The sequence below is a fragment of the Phacochoerus africanus genome, chromosome 15 (assembly GCF_016906955.1).
Source record: "Phacochoerus africanus isolate WHEZ1 chromosome 15, ROS_Pafr_v1, whole genome shotgun sequence".
Classification (NCBI taxonomy): Eukaryota; Metazoa; Chordata; class Mammalia; order Artiodactyla; family Suidae; genus Phacochoerus; species Phacochoerus africanus.
Genome location: NC_062558.1, coordinates 12,587,264 through 12,606,298, shown reverse-complemented (window position 1 = coordinate 12,606,298; position 19,035 = coordinate 12,587,264). Strand labels below are relative to the sequence as shown.

General features: G+C 43.2%; 1 protein-coding gene across 3 annotated transcripts in view; it reads right to left on the bottom strand.

Moving 5' to 3' along the window:
* EXTL3 (exostosin like glycosyltransferase 3) overlaps positions 1-19,035 on the bottom strand; it is a 122,898-nt gene that overhangs the window by 32,186 nt on the left and 71,677 nt on the right. For all 3 annotated transcript variants that reach the window (XM_047759744.1, XM_047759742.1, XM_047759743.1), the window contains exon 3: positions 14,460-17,088. In XM_047759744.1, coding sequence (XP_047615700.1) covers positions 14,460-16,607 — 2,148 coding nt within the window. In that variant the 5' untranslated portion in view covers positions 16,608-17,088. The remainder of the gene's footprint in view (positions 1-14,459; positions 17,089-19,035) is intronic.

The window sequence follows — 19,035 nt, the reverse complement described above, 5'->3', positions numbered from 1 at the left end:
AAACCAAACTCAGAAATCCCTTGAGTCTATATAATTTATGACCCCCAATTTTAAATCCTTTTTTTTTTTAATGGTATTAAAAAACACAAAGGACAGCCCATCCAGCTGAGGTTAATTACTTCGCCTTTGCAATTCCTATCTGCAATGCTGACTGCACTTAACAAAAGCTTTTTCTTTCAAGGTGTACCTAATTTAGTCAAACTAAGAGCTTCTGTGTCCCCAGAAAATCCCAATTCAAAGAACCTCTACCCAAAGTAACCCACGTATGCAGCGCAGTGATTTCCTCACAAAACAAAGATGAGTGCCCCAACAGGAGAAGTACATTGTAATAAAAAAAAAATTATTTAAATCCAGAGTTCCCGTGGTGGCACAGCAGAAACAAATCCGACTAGGAACCATGAGGTTGCGGGTTCAATCCCTGGCCTCGCTCAGTGGGTTAAGGATCTGGCGTTGCCCTGAGCTGTGGTGTAGGTCACAGATGTGGCTCGTATCAGATGTTGCTGTGGCGTAGGCCAGCAGCTCCAGCTCCGATTCGACCCCTAGCCTGGGAACCTCCATAAGCCTCAGGTGTAGCCCAACAAAGCACAAAAAAAAAAAAAAAAAAAGTATTTAAATCCGTCTCAGATAAGCACAGTTTACTATAATGTAGGCAGTGGCTTTATTATTCACCTTGCTCCTGACACTCAAACAAGTATGAACATACCCTGTGCCTTGATAGCTCATTTTATTTTTATAGTTTCTATATCTAATTAATCTAGCTAATGAGGAACCATCCTTTCACTCTCAAAAACCAGAAACAAGGAGAACTTCTTGGAATTCCCGTGGTTAACGAATCCGACTAGGAACCATGAGGTTGCAGGTTTGATCCCTGCCCTTGCTCAGTGGGTTAGAGGTCCGGCATTGCCGTGAGCTGTGGTGTAGGTCACAGACGCGGCTTGGATCTCGAGTTGCTGTGGCTCTGGCACAGGCTGGTGACTACAGCTCCGATTAGACCCCTAGCATGGGAACCTCCATATGCTGCAGGAGCAGCCCTAGAAAAGGCAAAAAGACAAAAAAAAAAAGAGAGAGAGAGAGAGAACTTGAGCAATCATCTCTTTACAAAGCCAGGAAAGGTCATGTTAGTTTCCATAGAATATTTTACTTGTAAGGAGGCTAAATTCCATGGAGCATGAATGTAATTTTATCCAGGGTCTAAAAGTTTATGAAGGTTTTCAAAGGTACTCCTGTGATCTCAAGAGTATTATCTCTTCAGCTTAAAATACTTTCTCCTATTCCTCTCCCCAAATCAGCCTCTCCCTGGAGACCTAGCTCAGATGCCTCCTGTCACTCCCCACCCTTGTCAAAATTAACCACTTCTTCTCTGTCCTTAAGCAGAGGCCTCATGTTTCAATCCATTCATTCTAGTATACTTAGAATCGAGTTAGTTCAGAGCTAGAAGGGCCCTGGCAGTCACCCAGTCACCTTTCACTTGACACGTGGACAACCAGCTAGACTCTTAACTCGTACCTCCTAACTCCAAGTCAGTTTCTGCTAAACTTAGGGAAATTTGTAAACCTCACCCCATGGAAAATATATTACTAATTTGGGTGCTATCAAGAAATAGGACTTCCCATGTGGCTCACAAGAGATAACAATGCTGCAAATAAGAAGAGGTGAGATAGTTTATCATTTAGAATGTTTACTTTAATAAAGAGCTTGTTAAGATGTTGCCTCGGTCCCAGAGGAGTTCCTACCAAGGAAAAACAAGGACAAATCTACAACAGATTTGCTACCACAGAGAGCAGACGTCAGAGCCAAGCACTAGACAGAGAAATCCACCTTGCCCTGTGGCCCTTCTGACCAATATAAAAAGGCCCAAGCTTGCAGCCTTCACCTCCCAAGCTTCGGTTCAGCAGTGACAGAACAAAGGTACTGAACCCTGGGTCAAGGCACAGAGAGGAGCAAGGAGGGGAGACAAGGCCACTTGTTCACCATGGTGGCTGCCAGGCTCTACCCCCAGGGAGTGGGAGAGTGGCCAGAAGTAGCAGAAGCCAAATGCCAACCTCAGTGATGGTAAAATGCCATCTATCTTATGGCACACCCAATTTCAGAGACAGGGAAATGTAAAATGATGTCCACTTCAGAATCAATGGACTACAGCCACTGTTTCAAACACTTGTCCCCACAACTATCCTCAGATCATTCATGGTACTTTCTTATAACTGGCATTCACTTCATACAGAACTGCCATACTGCCAGCTCAGGTGAATGAAGCTCTCAACTCTACCAGTGAACACATGAAGCTTAATATCTAGTAACCAATACACAAAGCTTAAAATGAAGGGAAAAAAAAAAATCACTGAAACATCCAATTCTTGAATATTCAATTGTGGATTAGCAGTTTTACAGGTTAATCACCAGGATTACCTACAGCACAATTAGTAATCCAGGAACACTGCACAGAGCTTTAGTACTCAAAAGTGTGGTCCAAAGGCCAGCAAGCAATGTGGCCTCACCTGGGACTCTGTTAGAAATGCAGGACTGCAGCTCTTCCTTAAACCTACCAAGTCAGAATCTGCATTTTAACAAGATCCCCAAGCGAGTCCTAAGCACATTAAAGTTTCAGAGGCGCTGTACAGAGGAAAAAGCATGGCTCTGAAATCAATCAGGAAAGCTTGAGTTCAGGAGCTCCCCTTTGTGGCTCAGCAAATTAAGAATCCCACTAGTGGAGTTCCCGTCGTGGCGCAGTGGTTAACGAATCCGACTAGGAACCATGAGGTTGCGGGTTCGGTCCCTGCCCTTGCTCAGTGGGTTAACGGTCCGGCGTTGCCGAGAGGTGTGGTGTAGGTTGCAGACGCGGCTCGGATCCCACGTTGCTGTGGCTCTGGCGTAGGCCGGTGGCTACAGCTCCGATTCAACCCCTAGCCTGGGAACCTCCATATGCCGCGGGAGCGGCCCAAGAAATAGCAACAACAACAACAACAACAACAAAAAGAATCCCACTAGTATCCATGAAGATTCAGCTTCAACCTCCGGCCTCGCTCAGTGGGTTAAGGATCCTGTGTTGCTGTGGCTGTGGTGTAGGCGGGCAACTGCAGCTCCGATTCCACCCCTAGCCCTGGGGCTTCATATGCCACAGGTGCAGCCCTAAAAAGGAAAACAATCTGAGTTCAGATTCCAATTCTAGCAGCTACTAGATGTATGAACATAAGTAAGCAACCTCTCTGCTAAATCAACATACCACCCTATTGTGTGCAAACATGACAACCCTACTAACAACCTCTTAATCTAAAACAAGAAACAACAAAAAAACCCAAAACGATCATGATTTGATCTCTAGGACATATTCAAACTTTTTGCCCAATTACAAAGTAACCAATTCAAGAGGACCTGATTGTCTTTTGGAAGACTTAGAGCGGAAGGTCTCATTCAAATGTGTCTTGGCCTAGCTTTCATATCCAGCTTTTTGAGCAAGTTTATTAAAGTCCATTAAGAGGCCAAGTCCATTAAGAATACGTTCCCTGGATTCCAGGAATACAGCACACATACCATCTCTGCTCATCCTGGCACAACTCCTCTGGGCTGAATGACAGCAAGATCTTTAGGATTAGGGAACCAAAACAACAGCCATCAGAATGAAAGAAAAGCTTTTAAGGATTCACAGAAGCAGAGCAACAAGTAGGCGGCAGCTTATTTGTGATGAGCTCATCAACAACTGTGGTCGGCAGGTCTGCTTTAAGGATTTAGAGTGGTGGTTCTCTGCTAGGGGTGATTTTGACCCCCAAGGGACATTTAACAATGTCTGTGGACATTTCTGGTTGTCACGGATGGGTGGGGGTCAGGGGGTGGTGAGCTTCTTGCATCTAGTGGGCAAAGGCCAGGGATGCTGCTAAATCCTGCAATGCACAAGACTGCCCCCCTGCCACAGCACCACAGAGAATTAAGCAGCCCGAACATCACAATGCCACTGCTGAGACACCCTGATTTTGTTTTTTGGGGTTTTTTGGCTACATACACATCCGTGGCATGTACAAGTTCCTGGGCCAGGGATAGAACCCACATCACAGCAGCAACCCAAGCTGCTACAGTGACAACACCAGATCCTTAACCCGCTGTGCCACAAGAGCACTCAAGACACAATGATTTAGAGTCAACCACCAGGAGATAAATGTAATTTGTAACTTAAGCACAATCACCTTTTCCTCATAACCAAAAAGAGATTTCTGCCCTTATAAATTTTGCAAATACAAGTGAAAATTAAGGGGGAAGTAAAAGCTTTCTTCTCTCAGTTTTGCTTCAAAGCCATAGTGCTTAATGGCTAGTCAAAAGCTCAGCAAACCAATCATTACCCATTCTGGCACCAAAATCAGAAGGACAAAAAGACTGAAATATTTGTAATGCAGACATGCAGCTCAGTGCTGGCCTCTAAGGATCTGAGATAGAGCAGATTAAACATGAAAGAAATGAGTCAACCAGAAGTAATATGTCATGTTTAGAAAATATTCTCCCCCAACCCTCAACAGTGGCTATTTCTTTCAAGCCTTACGATTACAGCTCAGTAATGTGTGAACATGAAGACTGACTTTCAAGTTATTAATTGAAATACCAGTTACGACACTGACCAGAATTTACAGAGCACAGTGCCTGGCATACAGTACATGTTCAACATAAATGAACGCATAAATAAATGGGAAATAGGGTTCTACTTTCAGAATATGGAATAAAGATATGACAGAGTTGGTGTCATGGCTCAGCAGTTAACAAACCCGACTAGCATCCATGAGGACATGTGTTCGATCCCTAGCCTCGCTCAGTGGGTTAAGGATCCAGTGTTGCCGTGAGCTGTGGTGTAGGTTGTAGACAAGACTAAGATTTCACATTGCTGTGGCATAGGTGGCAGCTACAACTTCAATTCGACCCCTATCCTAGGAACCTTTCCATGTGCTGCCGGCGCAGCCCTAAAGAAAGAAAGAAAAAAAAAAGATTTGAGAAGTTTACACATCAAAAAGTTTTAAACACTGAAAACTCAGTATCGAACCTAGTTTTCTATGGCAAAAAAATCCACCAACCTACGAGCATGTCAGGAGCAGTGCTAATGCTCATTTTTCCTATTTCAGGTCCCAACTCCCTGATGATGTGTCACTGGTTCTCTGTTCACCATCATTCATGACGGCCTGGACTCGCCCTTCCTCTCCCCACAGTGCAACAGTGGAACAGACATGGCCTAGAACCCACCATATGCAAATGTGTATGCTGGATAAAAAATAATCAGTATCTTCAGTTAATATTCAGGCTGCTTCTTGAGGAAATTTGGAGTTTGTGAACAATAAAAGAACTACTACTCGAATAGAGGCATTTCCCATAATGCATTAATAAGGCATTTGAACCTAGAAATTATCATACTAAGGGAAGTAAGTCAAAGAAACACAAATATCATGAGATTACTAATATGTGGAATCTAATAAAAAATGATAACAAAGAACTTATAAAACAGAAACAGTCTCAAAGGTTTTTAAACCAAATTCATGGTTACCAAAGGGGAAACATGGGGGAGGGAGAGAGAAATTAGGGGGTTGGGATTGACATATACACACTACTATATATAATATAGATTGGTAACAAGGACACCGAAGCACAGGGTAAATTATTCAATATTGTGTAACAACCTACATGGGAAAAGAATTTGAAAAGGAATGGATAAATGGATATGTACAACTTATTTCTTTTTGTTGTACACCTGAAACACAATTTTTTAAAATTACTTAATGAATTTTATTACATTTATAGGTGTACAACAATCATCACAAACGAATTTTACAGCATTTCCATCCCAAACCCTCAGTGTATTCCCCCACCCCCCAACCTGTCTCCTTTGGAAACCATAAGTTTTTCAAAGTCTGTGAGTCAGTGTCTGTTCTGCAAAGAAGTTCACTGTGTCCTTCTTTGAGATTTCACATGTAAATGATAGCATTTGATGATGGCGTCTCATTGTCTGACTGACTTCACGTAGCATGATAATTTCTAGGTCCATCCATGTTGCTGCAAATGCCGTTATTTCTTTCCTTTTAATGGCTCACAACTTTCCAAATCCAAAGTTTATGTTCCAATAAAATTTATTAGGGGGAAAAAAAGGTATTTGGTTTCTATCCCAGCAGAATCAGCCAATCCACATAAATTAGCCAAGTATCAATTCACATAAATATTTAATTAGCTACCCTAAGTCTGATTCCCAATTAATAGCAAATATCTCAATATCTAAGGGATGAAAATATAAGTAGTTAGTGCTATTAACAAGGAAAAATGGAACATTTCAACAATTTAGTAAGTGATAACTGCAAGTGAAAACAGAATAATGAATTTGGATTCAAATGGAAAAACTACCTAAATACGGAACATGTTATAACAGCAGCTCTTGACTAGCCAAAGCTGGTCTTTGAAGCTGGTCAGAAAGAAAAACAGGACATGTAGAGATGGAGTGAACAACCCTAAGTCAGAGAGTAAGAGAAGGGCAGAGACCACTAAAAGGCAGAACATACTAAACAGCAGTAAAATTGGACCATGTCTGTAGGCAAATTAAAGCACCATGCAAACACATAATTCCACCAACTAAATTCACCAATTTAAATACACTTACAATGCTGTCCTTTTCCTCTTTAAGACAAATGTTGCCCAGCCAAACCCAACAGTCTATGACAATACATGTGCATGCATAATACACTTCTGCAATGAATCCATTTCTGAGAATGAACTTTATGTCAAGCCATCCTACAGACAAGAAAGGTAAGCAGCAATGAATTTTTGTCCTCCATCCTCCCCTTTCCTCTGACTTAAAAAAATAACCAGTCATAGAGCTCAGGAATCAAAGAAATGAGGTTCCAGAGGAAGCCAGGGCTATGTGGGCCTACTTGTGAGGACTCATGTGAAACAGAGCTTCAAGTGACTGGGTGGAGAGGGATCAACAGAGAAGACAACTGAAGCAGCAGCAGCAGTAAAACCTCTTGATTTCTCAAGGGGCTCATTCATTCAATAAACACCACTAAGTGGGGGCAAAAAAATGGGAAATGCAAAGAAGGAAGGAAAAGGAATAAGAAGGCAACGTGGTAAATTGGCTCTCCATTCACAACTTTAAATTTGAGTTTAATGCAGTAAAAAAAAAAAAAGTATGTTTTAGATAAGATTATCTTCATATATATATCATATATATAGATATAGATATAACTGAATCACTTTGCTGTACACCTGAAACACAACATTGTAAATCAACTGTACTTCAATTTAAAAAAAGACGGTCTTCATTTATAAGAGAAAAAAGTTGCCAATGATCTCTGTGAAAGTGTAGGTAAAAGAGCATATGTTAAAGGTTCACCATAAATGAGAGAATACATAAAAACAGCATGACACAGCACCTGCCCAGCACATAGAAAATGCTCAAACATTGTTAGCAATTACAATAAGATCAGCACAATCTCTTCTTTTAATTTGTAAAATATATATGTATGGATGTGTATATATTTATATGTATGCTGTACCAAGAAATTTACATTTGGTAAAACAAAAAAAAAGAGAGAATATACAGTGAACTATGGTCAGAAGTTCTAAGACCTTAGTTCTAATTTAGGCATTAATAAGTAGAGTGACCTAAAGCAATAAAATTCTCATCTCAGATTCCTTACTTTAAATTATTTTGAAAAGTGCATATAAACTGGAGATCCCATTGTGGTGCAACAGGTTAAAGGATCTGGCATTGCCTATGCAACAGCTAAGGTCCACTCACGTTGCTGCTGAGGCACAGGTTCCATCCCCGGCCCTGTGACATGGGTCGCAGCTGCGGTCGGATTTGATCCCTGGCTCGAGAATGTCCATAAACCACAGGTGTGGCGGGGGGGTGGGGGGGAGAGTACATATAAACTAAGAGGGGGCAACATTATCTAAAGAACTGATTTACTGCAATTAGTAAATCATTTATGCAACATGACTTTTCAGCAATTCCTTTATACTATACATCTCTAAGTCTTGCTATTATTTTCTGATTTCTGGTAACTTTGTTTTATATAATTCTCCTCATAGCCTTGTAGCCCATTCTCAAACAAAGAGAGAACTATAGCCACCCGATTATTAAGTGAAATACTGTAAAATAAACAAGTAAACCAGATACACCAATACCTGGTGAATTCTACCAAACTTTGTACAATCTGGGACCCAGAGAAACTGGACTATTAGCTTTGCTTAGAAATCAAAAATTAAGAACATGAGCATCTGATACATTCAGGGAATATTTTCAAAAGTAGAGTGGGTACAGTCAAAAAATAAAATGTATCAACTTTCTAAAGAACAAGGCTTTAGAATTATCTCTACTCTTGCCTGAGGTCCAGCCAGAAGTAAAGCCTTGAAGTGCCCGTTTGGCAGAGGCCCACGGCTGAATATTAATGACTCTGGGTTGACAACACAGCCAGTTTCTCTCCCAGTCCTCCTTCGTAGACTATTGGGGCGACAGTATTAAAATACTACCCTGGCATGACATTAAGTTCCCCAAAGAGAACTTTCCTTGTTCAATTCTAATATCAAGAGCTGGGAAAGAGGAAAAAGGGCTGAAAAATCACCTTGTATCCCCACAGTTTCCATCTGGGAAACATGGCACATTCCGGCGTCACCACCACAGAGACCAGGATTCTCCCAGGGCGGCAGGATATGCTTATCTCTGAATCACCACGTCCACCAGTACTGCCCCGGCCCAAACCGCCAGCATCCCTCGCCTGGCTCCTGCAAGAGTCTCTGCCCTGCTTCTGCTCTTTCACCCACAGTCCCACACATATCACGTTACTCCCTGCTCAAAACCTCCAGAGGCACCCTAACACACTCAGATTAAAACCTGGAACCCTTACCGTGTCTGCATGTGCTAGCCTCTGCCTCCTCCAACCCTCTCAAGCTCTCCCCCCTCGATCATTCCACCCTGAAACATTGGGTACTCCTCCATGTCCTGAATACCACAAGCTTCTCTTTTTATTTTTACGTTTTTGCTTTTTAGGGCTGCACTTGCAGCACATGGAAGTTCCCAGACGAGGGGTCCAACCGGAGCTACAGCTGCTGGCCTATGCCACAGCCACATGGGATCTGAGCCATGTCTGCAATCTACACCACAGCTCATGGCAACAGTGGACCCTTAACCCACTGAGTGAGGCCAGGGATTAAACTTGCATCCTCATGGATACTAGTTGGATTCATTTCCCCTGCACCACAATGGGAACGCCCTGAACATCACAAGCTTCCTGCATTGCCATTCTCTGTCCATTCCTTCAGAATTTATAGGGTCCATTCTCACTTCATTCAGGCTTCTGTTCAAATGTCCCCTCTTCAGAAAAGCCCTCCCAGGCAGCTTGTGTAAATGAGCTGTGCCCTTCATAGAGAAGAGAACTAAAAATTAAGAATCAAGGGACTGGCTGTCACAAGGCAGAGAAATGAATGAGCATATAGTGTAGAGATGGGCAATGTCTGGAGTGGACAGGACTACATTATGAGTAACAAGGTCCCCTTCATAACAGTCCATGTTTTAAAATTCCAAAAGGACAGGTTTTGACATTCTCATTTTCACAGCTTGCTCCAACAAGACCACCCTATTTATTACTACTTTCCAGAATATAAAGCAGAGTGAGGAAGAAGTGTTAACTGGTCAGATTAAAGTAATAACATGAACCAAAATGTGGGGTGGGAACCTGTATCAACAAAGAGACCACCTGGAGGTCCCTGCTTCCAGAATGGCTGAACAAGCCCCTGCCCAGACAGAGCCTCCTACAGACAGTAACATAAACTCTGGACAAAAATACCAAAAAAGCATGACCTGAAGGTACTACATAGTGAACAGGAGGTGACAAATTATGAAATTTAGGAAGGAACTATTAACTTGGGGAGAATCACTGCTGCTTTTGACCAGAGTAGGCCAGAGTTGGCACCAGGCAGGACAGCTTAAACTTGCATATAATATCGAAGTCTTTTTGGCCTGAAGAGTAAGAAGAAAGAGTTCGGGGCAACAACAGCCCCTAGAAGATTCCAGAATGGAAAGAGCCAGATAGGGGGAGCTTGAGATTCTGTGTAGAAACTGCCCAACCTCTGGCCCACCCTGACCCATGGCGCCATTTGCAAGCAGACCAGATAAAGACAAAAAGGCTGAACTAACATCTGTGCTGCCTGCCACTCAAGAGAGAAAACGTGAAGTCTGAGTCCAACCTAATTAACTGTCTGCTAAAGCTAAAATCTCAACACTTTTCAGAGAAATAAAACAAAATTCACAGTCTTCACAACATTCACAATGTGCAGGTTTAATACAAAACTGTTTGGTGTACAAAGAACCAAAAAAACAAGACCAAGTCTTCAGGGGAAAAAAAAAAAACAAAAAAAACTCAATTATAACAAATACTCAAATGATCTGTATGTTGAAATTAGCAGACTAAGATGTTAAAGTGGCTATCATAACTGTGCTCATCAAGTAAAGTATGCTCAGAATGGGAAAAAGCAAAAACAAAACAGGAAATCTCAGCAGAGAAACAGAAACTATTATTTTTAAAAAGATGGAAATACTGGAAATGCAAACTACAGTATCTGAAATTTAAAACTGACTCAATGAGAAGTTCTCATCATGGCTCAGAGGTTAACAAACCTGACTGGCATCCACGAGGATGCAGGTTTGATCCCGGCCTTGCTCAGTGGGTTAAGGATCCGAAGTTGCTGTGAGCTGTAGTGTAGGTCGCAGACTCGGCTCAGATCCTGCACTGCTGTGGCCCTGGTGTAGGCTGGCGGCTACAGTTCTGAATAGACTCCTAGCCTGGGAACCTAAATATGCTGCGGGTGTGGCCCTAAAAAGACAGGGAAAAAAAATTAAAAAATTGACTCAATGAGCTTAATAGCAATATTAACACAAAATTCAGTAAACTTGACAAATCAATAGAAATTATCAAAGATAAAAAAGATTTTTAAAAAATGAAGCCACTGAAAACTGTGGATGATCTCAAAATGGCTAATACACATCGAATTGAGTTCCCAAGGAGAGGAGGGAAAGAATGGGGGAGAAAAATATCTGAACAAATACTGAACAAAAATTTCCCCAAATATTTTAGAAAACATAAATTACTAGATGCAAGAAGCTCAGTGAATTACTAAGGCATATCACAGTCAAACTGCTGAAAACCAAATACAAAGAAAGAATCTTGAAAGCAGCCAGAGAAAAAGAACACATTACGTACAAGGAAACAAAAAAATTGAGAAATAGCTGATATATCATCAGAAACAATTGGAGGCCTGGAAACAGTGGGGATCTTCAAGAAGCATGAATATAGTAGCCCCCCACCGAGGAGGGAGTTCTTCAAAAGGCCTTCAAATCCCCCAGCAAAATGCTACCCTCCATTCGACTTGCATTACACATTCTCTGCTGTTTCCCTCCTGGAGCGAAGAAACCTGATTCGACTGTTCACAGAGCAGGAGAGAGACAGAGGCAGCAGTCACCTGCCATCACCACCTCTGTGCCATCGCCCCACACCATTTAGGTAAGAGGCCCACTGCCCTGGTGGCACATATCCCATCTCCCTGGGTGCAGTGCTGTCACTCTGCCCAGGCCCTACCCCCCTTGAACTGAAATTCTCTTCACACAAAGCATTTGGCAGGAGGGTCCAAGGGTGGTGGCAGTGAAGATCACGATGCAGTTTCTCCTTTCATGTAAATAATAGAAAAGAAGGAGGAATTTTAACATATAATTCCCAGTTGGTCCCCCTAAAACAATCCCTCTCTACTTAAACACCTAGAGCGCAACAGAGTTCATAGCCCACAAACATGGAGCATTTATGCCCACTGCTTTGATGGCACCCTGAGGAGAAGAGAAGCACAAACTTCCCAGCATTTTCTGAAATGGCATATAAGTTCCTGGGTTGATTCTCTTAACCAAAATGCTGATTTCAAATCATTTTCCCTGAAGGATCAGAATATAAGAGATTGCCTGGGCACCATTCTGGTGCTAATTTTATAAATTCTGTTTACCAATAACATAATAGATAGGTTATATCTGCATCCTTAGTGGAAAAACCTCTCTGAGGTGGCTCATAAGGGCACCATTTTCCCACAGGGAAGAGCTGGCAGTCCCTCTGAGCCCTGAGATCTGGGAGGGTGGGCTCTCTGCCCAAGGGGTGAGCAATTCAACTGCTGCCCCCAAAACTGGCCTCTCTTAAACAGAAAGCAATCCAAATATTTAGAGAACGGAGTTAAATTCTCCATCTTGAAAGTGTTTCTTCTTTTTCAGAAGAACTAGAAAAAAACATGTAGCTCTAATATGAACAAGCCATTCAAAATAGCACCCCATTTGGAAAGTGTCTAGCATTTTCTGACCAGGCATTATATTGTTGCAATAAGCTGCCCAGTAATCAAAGAGGACTTATTTCCCACCAGAGTTAAAAGGAAGGATTAGTTCTGGTAGGTTCTCTGACGAACTCTAGTCACTGTTAACTGTGGTGGCATCAGCTTCTCTACATCCCTATCAAATTCAAAGAAAACTCAGGAAATGGAAAACAAAGGCTGCTTTATTATTCTATTTGAGCAGTATCTACCTTTCATAGAACAAAAAATTTTTTAATTTTGATGACTTTCAAGAAGTTGTAACTGAAAAAGAAAAAAGTTAAATTTATTTGGGATGAAGTCTATACCCCCCCCCTTCATAACACTCTCCTTAACATGCAAGATAAATTCTGGGATCAAAAGTTTTGAGAACCCTAGGCAACCTTTGAATAACCTCAGATTATAAATTCAATTAACTAAAATACAAAAAAAAGATGAGCAGCAGTAATAAGAAAGTAGCAGCATTAATGAAAATTTAAAACAAAGGTTTTTATAAGACAAAGAAAGCAGTAACAGTTCTGACCCAAGAGAAATTATGTAACACATATGAAGCTTTAACAGTGAAGTGAGCTAGAGCTGTCTTTTTTTTTTTTTTTTGTCTTTTTGCCATTTCTCGAGCCGCTCCCTCGGCATATGGAGGTTCCCAGGCTAGGGGTCCAATCGGAGCTGTAGCTGCCAAGCCTATGCCAGAGCCACAGCAACGTGGGATCCGAGCCACGTCTGTGACCTACACCACAGCTCATAGCAACACCGGATCCTTAACCCACTGAGCAAGGCTAGGGATCGAACCCACAACCTCATGGTTCTCAGTCGGATTCGTTAACCACTGAGCCACAACGGGAACTCTGAGCTGTTCTTAACATAAGCAGAATTTCTATGCTGCCTTCTCTCTCCTGTGATATGAAGGGATAAGTAGGAATTAAATCATTATTGAGCATCTTTCTAGATTCCTAACTTGTATTATTTTAGATTCCTCTTTAATCCTAAAGTCAAAGGAATTAACTTATCAAAGACCACAAAATGACTACTTAATCCCAGCTCTGCATCATTCTAAAACTCATGCTTTTCCATTATAACATGGTGCTGCTTAGAAAATATTTCATGTGAATTAGTTCCTCAATGAAATAAAAATTTTAAAAACTTGTCTAGCCTACACATTCTCCTTCTAGGCAAATTCTCCCTGAAAACTATACTAATTTTCATAAGCAAGCATCTAGCAATGCATGGCCCATCAGATCTCTACCATTCTCTGCTACCTTCTTCTGGAAAATACTGTGCTGCACGGTAAATAGTTTCCAGGTTGCTTAAGACTTGTTTTAAGTTCTCACAATTAAGAGAAATGGGTAATCTCTCTAGACTGACAAGCTTACATCAAAAGCTAAAGTATTCAGAACTAAAGGTCTATTATTTGGCTATTATTTCTCTGTGAAATAGAACATTCTGACCATAACGGATGAAGTAAAGAATGAGAAAGAACCTGGAAGAGACTCTGGGAAAGGTTCAAGATCTCTAACTCCCAAAACATCAAACCCTGACTCCAGTCTTCTAAAGCCTGTTAAATGAAACAGGTCTTCTTCCTCAACCCTCTGGGAGGTGATTAAAACCGCAGTCTCTGAGGTCAGACACACTAAAGCTCAGTTCACCCATGATTGCTAATCATGACCCTGAGCAAAATGATTAACCTCGCTAAGCCTCAGCTTCCACAGATATATAATGAAGAAACTGTCCTAATTTATTACATAAGTTCCATAAGGGCTACATTATAACGTCTAGATCATAAGTGTTTCTAAAATGTTAGCTTTTCATCATCATTCTCATCATCATCTTTGTGACGACACAGAAGTAGTTTATGAGGTCACTCAAGGGTTTTTGTAAACCTTCATGGGGTCCTTATCAATTCTGGTATTGGAGCATCTTAGAGGAGATTTCGGAAGTGAATCGTAGAGACAGAACTGGCAATGCCTGAAAGGACTGAAAAAGAAACAAGCAGAAATTTAAGGGGAAGAATCTGCATAGGTTTTTTTTTTTTTTAAGCATATTTAAGGAAAAGAGATTAAGAGTGAAATAATCTCTCACACAGTAAAACAAACTGCTCATATGTCTATTACCATGATGGGGACGCCAATGTCAGGCCACAGAAGGTCCTCTGACGGCAGCTTGGGAGAATTCCACACCACCACGACCTTGTTGAGGTAAGGGAGGCCATTCAGTCTCTCTAAAGAGTTCATGAGCACCTCCTCCCGCTCGTACGTCAACATCACTACTGTGAACTGCTCCCGAGGAACGTTGCCTCCAAGTGCTGCCTGGAACTCCTTGCCAGAACCCCCGGCTCCACCACCAATGGGCCGAAATCCGGTCCCCGAGCCCAAGAATTTGGCCTCTGAGGGCAACACAGGGTCAAACGGTGTGTGGGGAAAAAGGTGGAAAGGCCCTGGCGCAGAGTTCCAGCTGCGGTAGAAGTCAGTGACGGTCAAGGTGAAGTTGCGGAGGTATTTGGGGGAGGCGTAGGGCGGCTCCGTCTCCACCGGCCCCAGGTCCAGGTCCCCGTTGTCGGCCATGTTGGGGTCGGTCCCAGCCGCCTTGCCTGAGCGATGGGGGATCTCAGCCGCGGCTTCCTCCCGGATGGGAGCGGCTGGGATCTGGATGCGCGTCCTAATCACAGCCAGCACGGTACTGAAGATGCTGTCGGCGGTGGAGAAGTAAGTCTCCCAGAGGAAGCGGCCTTGCCGCCTCATAGCTAGGAGGTCGCTGTCCGAGAGACTTCGTAGCAGGAAGTGGACCTCGGTCACTCGCGGCTTGGGCACCACCAGGGCAGCCTCGCTCCACTGCAGCATGTCTTGGTAAGGAAGCTGCACTTGCTCCCCCAGCACGACCGGGACGGCCCCGACCTCCAGGGCTTCAAAGAGCCGCGTCGCACACCCAGAGGAGATAACCAAGTGAGGGTCCCCAGGAGTGATAATGAGGGCAAAGGTGGAAAGCTTCAGCAGCTCTAAGCGGTCTTCCCGCTCCCCGCACAGCGCCCACTCCGTAGGCAGACTGGGTCTTGGCTGGTTTTTGCAGGTAAATTCCACCAGGACCTGGTCTAGCTTGCTGTCCTGCACAGCCTTGAGGGTGGCAATGATGCGATCGTCGTAGTCTGCTGGAGGGTCGCCCTCCATCTCCTCCTCAAAGGAACGAGCCTCTTGAAGGCTGGATCTCAGCGACTCAATCTTCTCACCCTGGAAGGTGAAGAGATACTTCCGCTTCACTGGCACCTGCGGTGGGATTTCCATAAAGTTGGGCTCTGACATGGCATGGACTAGTGGTGATACCACCAAGTCAAAGCCAGGCCTGTACTGGGCAGCATAGAAAGTGGACTGGGCCACCATGGCACGGCCTGTACTGACATTGTACAATAAATTCTGCGTGTCCGACCTCCGAGACAGATTGATGATGACGTGGTTGTGCCCATCTGTCCGCCAGTGTGGTAGGGAATACAAATGTCTCTCAAGCTCCACAGGCCGCAGCACCACCGGCTCCTGCATCTCTCCCACTAAGATCACATAAAGGCAGGCAATGTCTGCATTTTCTGTAACATACACATTGGCTCGTGCTGTGGCCTGAAAAGCCTGCTTGACCAAGGGATCCAGGTAGCTGCCAAAGGCAAACTGGTCACTGTCATAAACATAGACTGGAAAGCCAGAGGTGAGAGGGCAACGAGAATAATCAAAACAATTGTGCAGCCGGCAGCCCCGGAGGACCTTTGGGGGAGGAAGGCCAGCATCATCCTTCTCCGGGAGGAGTCGGATGGGCAGAGAAAGTTTGGGCTGATTTTGGGCCATCAGCTCTTTATAGGAGTGCTCAGTCTGGCTGATGACGTTCTTGAGCTGGAGCAGGTCCTGCTTGGCATTCTCAATACTCTTCTTACAGGCTTCAATCTTCAGATTCAGCTTGGCGATTTCACTGTTCAGCTCTTGCCGCTTGGCTTCCAGCTGCAAGAGCTCTTCACTGACAGACTCACGGATGCGGCAGAGATCCAGCACGTGCTTTACCTCGCAGAGCTCGCTACCAGCCCGTGGGCCAAAAATCCGCTTGCCTGCCTCGTCCGCCTCGTCCAGGGTGGTGAGATAATAGTGAGCGATGAGGGGGAAGAAAACCAGGATGATGAAGAGCGTGAAGCTGAGCCACGTGAGCCGAATCCGGTTGGACCACCGCAGCATGCAGGTCTGACCTCCGTTCCCCGCGCCCCCATTCCGCAACATGGTATAGCCCGTCATGAGTTCCTCTGTGGCTCTTGCCCCCACTGATCACGTTGGGTCACTCGCCATAACCGTGAGTTTCTAGCAGGCAAAACACAATCTCTTCTCACTCACGTGTTTCCGAAAGAGTTAGTGTGCTCCTGGTACAAGGCACCAAATAAAATGGAAATTTCATTTTCCTCAGCTGTGACTGAAATGGTCTCTGACCCTACTCCAGCAGATTCTGAGTTCTGGTTGTTGACCAAAGAACATGTCCTTAATCTTTATTAAACGGTAAAAGGTACCACACTGTCGATGAGATGTAAAGGAGGAGGTCCCCAATGATGGGACCCAGGAAAAACAGGCTGGAATCAGACAGACTTTGTCAACTGCCATAGCTCTTGTTCCTTGGTTTTGCTGACCAGCACATATGCATAGTTACTATTCACGCTTATAAAGTAGCTGGTTAGAACAGAAATAAGTGCCAGCCTCTTACTGATATCATTGCCAACAATCAGGCCTGGAAAAGAAAGAGAACCCAGTCAGTCTTGAGGAGATTATGTTCAACAACCCTGCCCTCCACCAGTAACTTTCTAGGAAATGCTTAAATCTTATCATGGAACCATGGTTGGATCATTGGTCTGTGTCTTGCAAAACATTTCAAGTCCAACGTAGGTTTTGTTTGATATGGATATCTTACTTGTGGTTAGTAAGAAATGGATATGGTAAGTGTCCAAAAACAGCTTCTGTGTTTAGACACACACAGCTCCTTCCTATTTAACTGGACAAAGAGCAGCATTAGAGCCCCATACAATGATGATAACTACATTCACTAGAGGACAAAAATGTTCACAACAATTTGTTATCCTAGACTTAGGCATTGTTATTAGATGAAGAAAAACACCCTCCTATCCATTCTTAGCAGCTATAGTCAGTTCTAATGTGAAAGTTTTCTTCTGAAAAAAAAAACAAAAAAAAAACAAAAAAAAATTCTGTGAGTGTGAGGAACTCCATTTGTTTTTGTTTTTTTTTTCCTTTTCTTTTTTTACGGCCACACTCATGGCATGTGGAAGCCCCTGGGCAGGAACAGAACCCACACCATAGCAGTAACCCCTGCCACTACCCCAGCCACTGCAGTGACAACACCAGATCCTTAACCCACTGTGCCACATGGGAACTCAAAGAAGCTCCGTATGTTATATTCAGAATTGAAGAGAGCTGAAGGAGCTGAAGAGAACTCTTTTGAGCTTTTTTTTAGGGCCTGACCTGCGGTATATGGAGGTTCCCAGGCTAGGGGTCCAATCAGAGCTACAGTTGCCAGCCTACACCACAGCCACAGCAACGCAGGATCTGAGCCGCATCTGTGACCTATACCACAGCTCGTGGCAATGCTGGATCCTTAACCCACTGAGCAAGGCCAGGGATTGAACCCTCATCCTCATGGATACTAGTCGGGTTGTTAACTGCTGAGCCAGGACAGGAACTCCAGCTCTTTTGATCTTTACCCAGTGGTAGGTACAGTAATTCAGAGACAAAATGTATTTCCAAGTTTGCTTCTCATTTATCTGCTGTTAGCAGACATCATGTGCTCCTTCTTAAAATATAAATAGTAACTTGGTCTTTCAGAAAGAACACTATACTTAGAAATGAGGGGCATTATTTCTCATCCTTTGGAGATTTGCTGTCAGACCTTAGGCCCTAGTTTTCTAATCTCCCAAAATAGAGATAAGTGCATGGAGATAACAGCAATACATTTTGCTCTTACAAAAATAAAGGACAGAGGATGTGAGGGTCCTTTAGTCTAATGAATCTTGAAACAACATTCCCAGTCCTGTTCTCTTACCAAACTTTACCATCACAGCTTACAAAAGCTTTTCACTTGCTTTCATCTCAAATTCAGTACATCTAGAAGTGATCATAATGTTCTGTGCCAAAGAATACTCCCAATTTCTTTCATTTCCTCCAAAAAGTATTTACCACACTCTTAACATGTCTAAGACATGCTAAGTATAACTGTGGATTCAGAATCTAGGATGTGAAATAATCCTTCACCTCATAGGACCTCCTTTAGCCTAAAAAGATATAAACAAATAGCAAAGGTACCAGTACAAGGCGTATAAAGTAAGCAGTACTTTATGGATGCTCAATCACTCTTTCTAGCTTCTACTTGTTAAAGATGTACTATTAGATGTTTGAAAAAGTCTTCTCTTTAAGTAAAAATAAAAAGCAATGACAATATTACTAAAAGGTTTAAGTAAATCAGACCACAAGATAGGGACAACAAGAATCAAAAAGTATCTATCATGGGGAGTTCCCTTCTTGGCTCAGTGGTTAACACGACTAGGATCCATGAGGATGTGAGTTCGATCCCTGGCCTTGCTCAATGGGTTAAGGATCCGGCGTTGCCATGAGCTGTGGTTTGGTCGCAGACAAGCCTCGGATCCTGTGTTGATGTGGCTGTGGCTGG